This window comes from Etheostoma spectabile, chromosome 15 (genome assembly GCF_008692095.1).
Source record: "Etheostoma spectabile isolate EspeVRDwgs_2016 chromosome 15, UIUC_Espe_1.0, whole genome shotgun sequence".
In the NCBI taxonomy this organism is placed as follows: domain Eukaryota; kingdom Metazoa; phylum Chordata; class Actinopteri; order Perciformes; family Percidae; genus Etheostoma; species Etheostoma spectabile.
Genome location: NC_045747.1, coordinates 6,349,104 through 6,357,972, shown reverse-complemented (window position 1 = coordinate 6,357,972; position 8,869 = coordinate 6,349,104). Strand labels below are relative to the sequence as shown.

The window sequence follows — 8,869 nt, the reverse complement described above, 5'->3', positions numbered from 1 at the left end:
CATCCTTGAAAAATGACCTTGACTGATGCGTTTAGCGCGTTTGTTTGCAATTTCACCTATACAAATGTGAGCTTTAAGAGATAGGAATTTCCCCTTGCAGCTGCAAAAGCAACAACCATTGTCATGCAGTAAAGAAGCACTATAAATGTTATAGCTGGTACAAAACCAGTGGATTTCCAGGTGGTGAAACAATGATCCTGCACCCAAGGGGCCAGGAGATCTCAGTGCATTTTGTGTGTTGCCATGGGAAGAAAACAAACAAATCAGCAAACAAGCCCAGAAAGGCTTCTTGGATACTTTGATGTTGTAAGAGGTCGCTAGTATTCTTTCTTTCTCCCAGGTTATGTAAGGCAAAACAGGGTTAATGCCCAAACATTTCAGATGCCAGGCCACTTCTTTTAAATACCTTGCAGACAACTGAAGCATTGACATATCCACTCACACTTTGTGCTTGCATCAACACACACATCCACGCATGCACACATTCAGTCTCAGAGTCTCAGAGACACATGTACACTTACCACTCACCACACACACCTCCACCCTCCTGCAGTGGCATTTGAAGGACAGGGGGCCTGCAGGGAAAGCTGGTTTTGAAAGGTTAGATGAGGTGGACGGCTCGCTGGTTGGGGGTGTGAGGTAAACAACACCTCGGAGTTCAGCGTGCATGCCTAATGTGCTCTCTCGCACTGGCGGCTCTGCTGACAAGCTGTCTGGCGAAGTCTCCTGCTCCTGCAGCATCTCACTACCTGTGTCTCTCACACTGTCTGCTGGCTTTAAACTGTCCAGATGTCCACCTAAGCTCTGTATACTTTTGTGTCCCTGTCCTGTCACTGGCTAGACTCTTGACTCAACCTCTTTTTTCTGTTTTCTAATATCAGATACTTAATAATTTAAAATTAAATAACAGATGTAAAGATGAAGACTGAACAGCAGCTTTTACTTACCCACAAATGTAATGTATGAAATGTATGTATGAAAGGAAAAAAGTTATTTGTGTTATTGTGGCTTGTTATGTGGTAGTGGTTTCACAGCAGCAGTCAAAAAACATTGGGGCATTCCCTTAAACTTTGTACAATTTTATGAAATGCATACTAATGATATAATCATGGTAACTGGCAGAAATGCACACATGCAGCTCAAAATACAAAGCTATGTACAAATGTGAATTGTACATTTTTAAGGTGTATTCAGACTGAAGGCAAAGCAAATTTAGGAGTCGGCATGATTGCATACAAACTCAGTGTAGGCTATTGTTTTTATATTGAACTTCATGAACATATTGAGACTTGAGGGAAATAACAGAAATAACTTCAGTTCCTGGTAGATCAGTCTGATTCAGAGATTCTCTCTCAATCATGCAGCACGCACGCACGCACGCACGCACGCACATTGTTAGGTAGTTAAAGCTTACATCTGGAGTGTGGGTGCATTGGCTGTATGTAGCTCATAAACACTCCAGCTGTCCAATTTGTGCGATAAAGCCGTGTGAAAATTTGCTCTGAGCTCAATCTGAGCACACCTTTACAGCTATCTTTAAAAATGTTACCAGTGGTTTATACCCCCCGACCTGAGTTCCACAACCTAATTTGTTACTGTCGCCCAATTGCAGCCTATCTCTCTACCGATTGGTCTCTGAGAGGGCAGAGGTGCAATCTGATTGGTTGTAAGTTCAGACAAGTAGAAGCGAAAACAGACAGTAATGAATACTGTTGTGTTCTGAAGAGATACAAATCACATTGACATCATTTACTCTGGGCATACACATAGAACATTTATTGCTGCGTAGTCAGGCTTTACCCTTTGATGCCATCTTCATTGACACATGGATTTGTCTCAGAAAGACAGGAGGATATATCTTTGAAGCTAAAACAGCCCTTTGTTGCTTCATGTTTTCCCTCTTCAACCTTTGACCTCAGGTATCCTTACTGACAAACAGGTAAATTCAGGAGAAGGATATCACTTCACCTGAAGTCATAAACACACACACACACACACACACACACACACACACACACACACACACACACACACACACACACACACACACATGCATACAACCATAAACTCACACACAACTGTCTTTACAATCACTCATTAATATCCAACACCATGTGATTAAACATAGTCATCAAAGTGATTTTGCATGATAAAAAGGTCAAACCCTCAAATTTTCTAACATCATCTTTTAGAAATTAAAAAAGTAAGGTAATGATCAAAACACAGGGGATACAATAGTCAACCTCTAGAAATCATACTTAAAGATGAGCAGTTTATTTTTGGATGGAGTAGTTAATCAAGTGGCAAAAGCCAAAATAAGCTTGCATTAAAATATGCAAAGTTTTATTCATTGTTAATGTCAGCTGAATTTAAAACTGGTGTGTGTGTGGTTGCTACAACATACTGTATGTGCGAAGAGATCGGGAAGAGACGATGAGTGCATCAGGGTGTAATTTCAAGAAAAAGCATACTGTATTGCAATCTCATAACCATGCTTAAGGAACACTAATGTGTCCATAATCGATATGTTGTGGTTTAATTCTCAAATTAAAGTTTTCATAGAGATGGTTTACGCTATTGATGGTTTTTAGCATAGGAGGCTAAAAGCAAACAAAGTTCCCTGTGTGCAGCCAGCAGGAATGTCTATGAGCTTGAACGATCCTCATGTGCTGAGTGAATATGGCTCTTCTCATCTCTGGTTGTACCATGGAACTCCAACATTTGAAAAAAAAAATTCATGAGAAAACAGTGTTCCAAAAGAGAAATTTGCTGGAGGGAACAATCACTTCAGCACACAAAAGTTTGTTTGAAATTTTTTGCTTCGTTGTTTTATACACTGTCCACACCTTAAAAAATGTTATAAAACTGGAAGCTGCTGGCAGACAAAAAAGTCCTAGACAACAAGTCAAAGAGATTGTAAGGACTGAATGAAATAGGGACAAAGTAACGGCAACACTTGCATGTGCCTATCTCTTTTCTACAAAAATAGTGGGATAGAAATCACATGGTTATCACCCAACATTGACATCTTTATACACTTCTGTATACAGATAAAAAAAAAAAAAAAACTTGGTTAAATGCAATTCCATCATGCAGTCAGGTCCCTCGCAACTATTGTGGGTTTGTCCATTCATCACAGATCCTTAAGCATGGTGGGAGGAAGTGGTGTCAAAAGGAGTGTGCTTGAAGTCTCACTTTGTTTATAAGTAGCTGTGAACCATGTTTAGGTGAACACACAAGGCTGCCCCATGCATACATCTTTGTTTCTTCTGATGGGGTTTGTAAAGCTCTATCCAACCTAGCTCTCTTTCATACTCATTTCTTCATGTCTGAATGAGTGACAGATGCTGGAGATAGAAATAAAAAAGAACCAATTTCACGAATCACTCCATGCACGTTTTACCTCCGCAATCTGTCAATTTCTTTTCATTTTCTGCTGCTACTCAAGACTCAGTTGACAGAGTCACAGCGCTTTGATCAAAAAATACCTATCTCCTGTTTCAAAAACGCAGAGGTATGGTGAAGCGATAAGAATTACTTAATTCATGCCTTGGATGGACCTGAGCCAGTGCTCTCACACACATACTATGAGCACAAACTCTTGAACTCTCCTCCACCTTGCATTTTACTCTGAACTCAGCAGAAGGTCCTGTGCCAGAGTGAGTGGGACCTGTGTTGTTTCCGTCTGCCAGAACAGATGGACATTAGATCCGCTTTCTGCTTTCCGAGCCAAACAAATGACATGCCTTCTCCTTTCCCAGCCTTCCTTCCACATTTCCGTGCCTCCTCCCACTTACTCGCTGCACTGCCTCTGAGACAAAAACGATTCAAAACAGTCTCTGTTGGCATGTATAGCTATTTCAGTTTGGGTACTTCTATTTTTGCATTTCCAACCTCAGTGACCTAAGCCAACACGGGGAAAAGGAAACAGTAGAGCAACAACAAGACTCTTTCTTGTGTCTTTTAAGTTTTAGGTCTTTTGTCTCTACTCCGATTGACTCCCTGATATGAATGAGCCTCATGGCCTTCCAATGTGAGCAGAACCATCCATGTCCTCCTCTTCAGTTACAGCCCATAAGAGTGTTTAAGGATTTGTCTTCAGCCCTTAACTCTGCAGGCCACTTCCTCACCAGCTGTCTATACCCAAGACCACTCCCCTAGCTACAAAATAGGACATGGGCTCACAAATGTACTGAAAAGGGTTGAGGGGGCAAGATGAGGGTTTGGATTTGGAATACAGGACATCATGTGTCATCAAGCCTCTCTCTCACTGATGGAAGCAGAGAGAGTGAGAGGGACAGCTATGGGTTAAGATCCAAGGAATGGAGAGACAAAGAAAGAGTCGGCAGGTTTCATCTGTTTTTCCGACGAGGCCCTACTGTTGTTTGGCTTGAGCTTTTTCCTTTAAACCCTTGCTCGCCATCTCCTATTTCCACCCTTCCTTCTCCTCTCCTTGTATCAACTAATACCCCTGTCCAGGGGTTGGCCAAGAAGCCTTGGGGGTCCATAAGCTCCAAGCCCAGAATCTCCCTGCGGCTCTCCCTGCCTCGGGATGACAGCAGCATCCCCCCTTTGTCCAGGCTGCCTGTGCTGTTGCACTTCTTCACTGCTCCTCCCGGGTGCACCAGGGAGCTGGGCGACAGCAGTGATGTCAGCGACAAGCTGCTTAGTGTCTCTGACAAGTGTTCACTGTTGCCCGCTTGGCTGGAGCCACAGCCACCAATTGACGATCCAATACCTATGCCCAGGTCCTCGTCCGAAGGGTCAATTGAGTCGTCACGGGTGTAGCCCGGGCTGGTGCTTCCTCGGCCACTGCTCTGGCTCCGCTGGTGGCCCCTGGTGGCCTGAAGGGTGGGGGCTGATGAGGGGCTCGGCCTTGGTCTAAGGATCTGAACTGGGGAGGAAATTGCAGTGCCGTCTTCAGGGAGTGGGAGCGGGCACACAAGTGGTAAGGGAGCTGATGACAAAGGCAGCTCCAAGTTCTGCGGTGGAGAGATGCTGAAGCTCAGTCCCTCTTCCAGGGTGGTCTGGAGGCTGCCCTCAGAGCTGCCTGTAGCAAGGGATGAGTCACTATGGGATGGGCACTGAAGATATAGGAGAGAAAGGGGAGAAAACACATGAATCCAACTCTTTTTCAAAAAAATTATATATTATAATAATATTTACATTATATAATAATAGATGCTGATTACAAACCCATTTTCATGCTGATAACTTCATACATTATCATTTGTTGTTGGTGAACAGACATCAGGCCATGCCTCATTCAGATAAGCACACATATTAATCTGCTTTTTCTTTTTAATCTAATGACTTTCTCAAGCCTCTACCTCAATAAAATCTTACAACTATCTATTTTGCACCTCTCCTCCCCTCCCCTTACCTGTGTACAGAGCATCTTGCTATGGGCTCCTGGGGAGCGGAGCGAAGCCCATGAGTCTGGGGAGGTCAGTCTAAGGCCCCTCGACAACCGTAAGCTCCTACTGCGGGGAGGTGCTGGGATGGCTGTTCCTGCAGGGTGGAAGAACTCTGCAGGCAGATGGAAGAGAGGAGAAATGCCACTGGCTGCTCTTCCTCTTTGGTTTCTTTCCTTGTTGTTGCTGCTGCTGGAAATGCCACCTTGAGGAGGGAGTACACTTTTGAACTATTCATCTAATAATGTATATAAATATCAAGCTACAGCAGCAGCTTCATACACGGTATATTGTGTACACACACACACACATATACATATATATCATACGTAATACAGTAGCAGTTAAATAGTTACTAAGTCAGCAAGCCCAAACACTTGCAGGTGGATTTCGTGAGTAAATCCCTTTCTCCCTACATTCTTTAAAATGCTTCCTTTCTGTGTGGCTGGTTGTTGCTCTGCAGGGTGGCAGGATGAAGCACCAACTGTTAACTGACAGATTTTAAGTATAAGTTGATGTTTGAAGTTGATTTTCTTTTAACATTTGTAACTGTTGTTTGGTGAATGTTCATTGGAACTGACTGAATTCATTGCCCATTGGGATTAATAAAGTGTCTGAATCTTTGAAGTCCAATGAGTAGTGGGGGGATGACTAAATGCTTTGTGATACCATTTGGTTAAATGGTATCAACTCTGGCAGGGCCTTTCTGTGTAGAGTTTGATTGTTCTCCCTGTGTTATGGAGATTTACTTGTTTGCAATTACAAATATAAAATTAAATCAATAAATCATTAATACATACAGTGAATATACCTTATCTGGTTGTACTCACCAGGGCTACAGTGAGGTGAACGCATATATGGCTGCATCTCCATCTCCTGTAGTGCAGTCTCCACCTCACTGCCAGTGCTCAGGGCCAGACAGGGCTGGCCCGACCCCTGCACCTGACTCTGCACCACGGTTTGAGTCTGGTGGCCTCCTGCGTGACTCCCTCCACCTCCAGCCTCCTCAGAGCTGCGGGAGTCACTGCTGCACCGTCCCTGGAAGAGAACAGATGAGCTGACATTGAAGAAAATGTCTTTCTTTTTTTTCTTGTTTTTTTTAAATAAATCTCCAGGATATATTAATCAACTAAGTGTGTGGAACTTGATTTAAAAAGAAGCTACACTAGACACGTAGGGATAGATAAATGAGAGATTTTTTATGATTGTTTTTGTTACTGAATGCTTGGAATTGTGTGCTGAAAAAAAAGCTTACAATAAATTAACAGTTTAAAATGTGCATCAACCTCTTACTTCTCAAGAGGAAAACTCAAGTTTAGGACTAGTATTACATTTAGTAAAAATGACAAATCCTGGACCAAGCCTCATAGAAAATGAGAGCAGAAAAAAACAGCCTCTCTGGCATCCTGCAGATATCAAACATGGTCTCTGATTCCCATCATCCCTTGGGCTTTTCATTAAAGTGCTTGTGAAGGGTGAGGGCTGATTATGAGCTGAAAGAGCCTGTTATTGTGATGTTAATGTTATATACTGTAACAATAAACGTTTCGTTAGAAACGTGTCAGTGTGTGTGATGGCTTCAACAGCTGGAAGCAGGAAGCAGTAGGTAGATTAAGGCAGGAGTTCAGCTTTGTAAGCTCCTACCTTGTACGTTTTAATTACCATCATGTAGGGACTGCAGAATCATTTGTGCATGTTCGTGCATGCATGCGTGTGCCCGCTTTTGTGCTTTCACTAGCGTATTTTATTCTGTCATTTAGTCCTAGCCCCTGAATGGCCCCCTTTCAAACAGGCAGCCACCCACACCCAGAGAAGCCTCACAACCGTGGCACACATTGCTCAGTGCCACACACACACATTTGTATTTACCAAACACAGTTTGGCAAATGAAATCCCTAATCTTAGATCCTTTCTCACCTTTTCTCTTTCCCTCTCACTCTCTCCATCTTTTTACTTCCCTCCTCTAATGAACAGTGGTTCACAGCCATGCTTGGTAGTTGCAGGCTTATCTAGCTATCCAGAACCAAGGAGCATTACCTCATTACAGTGGAGGATATCTAGGAAGGACAGATGATAAGGGATGGAGATAGAGGGGCAGGAGGGAGGTGCAGAGGTGTGCAATTACCAGAGGGGTAACACGGATAAAGTAAGAAGTAAGCACAAAAGGGGGAGAGAGGGAGGCATGAGAGCCACCCAGGATCAGGATGGTCACTGAATCTTTTTCTTTCTCTAAAGTTTTTTTTATTTTGAACAAAAAAGGGTAATTACCATGGTAATGACATTAAACCAAGTGTTCACTCCCAGGCACTCTGTCGCACATTCACTATTTACTATCTTACTGGGATGATCATCATTTCATTTGGAATTTGATCTGAGCAGCATGAAGACCAACTGGTGGGTGAAGAATATATTTGTAAATTGCACATTATTACCATTGATCAACGCTCAGATCCAACTTTCTTTACCTAAAAAAACATTTCATTTTTGAGCACACAGTGCCTTTTACTTTGGCCTCACAGAAAATGAGTTGCCTTAGGGATAAGGGCATATGTATGTCAGTGCTGCACATTTGTACTCCATATTTTTCAACACTTTAAAGAGATGTATTTTTGAAGTGTAGATCCTAATCTTCCTACCACATCTCTCCTCACTCTGCTCATACTGTACCCACCTTGCCTTCTCTCACCAGCAGCTGGTAGGCAATATGTTCGTCTAGGCTGAGGTCATCTAGGTTGGGGGATGAGGACTTGTCTGACAGTTGCTCCGACTTCAGCGATGCCTGCTCAATCTCTGCCATTTTGATCTGCTACAAAAATGTACCTCTGTTATTCATGCCTTAAAACAGGAAGGGATACGGAATAGGAACAGCAAACTTTTTATAGATTTAATCTTGGGATCACAATAACCATAACTGACCTCAGTATCTTTGTATACATATATATTAAACAATGCTTTGAAGATGTCTCTCATGATTCCTTTGTTTATATAGTACATCTCCTAAAGGTCGATATGAGCTACACAGACAAGATAGGTAAAACCTCTGCCAAGTTTCGATATGCTTCACCAGATGTTGACAATTCAAAGTAGCCAAAATGCCGTGGCACCTGTCTGTAAAGAGAGCAGGGTGAGAGATTTCAAGAAGTAACAACATTGCTTTGTCATTATTAACTGAACAAAATACAGTATGTAAAGGGAGAGGCTGAATGAGAGGCGAGAGTCAAATACCCAAGCAGTGCGTACACAGCAGGTGTGTGTTTGCATGTTTTTAGGTGTGCCCCTGCAGTCTCTGCATGTCTTTGTAGCAAGAGTGAAGAGATGTCTTTATCCATCAGGAGTGAAGTTGTAGATGCACCTGAACCTTAGCCTGGTTGACACCAGACCCTTCTCAGTTGTAACTGAGAGTGGGTCTGGGCAAGCTTCATTCACAGCCCGTTTCCAAAGAGGCGTCACCAACC

At 42.9% G+C, this 8,869-nt stretch overlaps 1 protein-coding gene across 6 annotated transcripts in view; it reads right to left on the bottom strand.

The window, feature by feature from the left end:
* Positions 1-1,066: 1,066 nt before the first annotated feature.
* LOC116703435 (voltage-dependent T-type calcium channel subunit alpha-1I) overlaps positions 1,067-8,869 on the bottom strand; it is a 25,087-nt gene continuing 17,284 nt past the window's right edge. For 2 of the 6 annotated variants that reach the window (XM_032538167.1, XM_032538172.1), the window contains 5 exons: positions 8,086-8,220; positions 6,245-6,452; positions 5,384-5,619; positions 3,299-5,084; positions 1,067-3,210 (listed from right to left, as the gene is read on the bottom strand). In XM_032538167.1, coding sequence (XP_032394058.1) covers positions 4,353-5,084; positions 5,384-5,619; positions 6,245-6,452; positions 8,086-8,220 — 1,311 coding nt within the window. In that variant the 3' untranslated portion in view covers positions 1,067-3,210; positions 3,299-4,352. Of the gene's footprint in view, positions 5,085-5,383; positions 5,620-6,244; positions 6,453-8,085; positions 8,221-8,869 lie in introns of all 6 variants that reach the window. The other 4 variants (XM_032538170.1, XM_032538173.1, XM_032538171.1 and 1 more) reach the window with 3 other exon arrangements.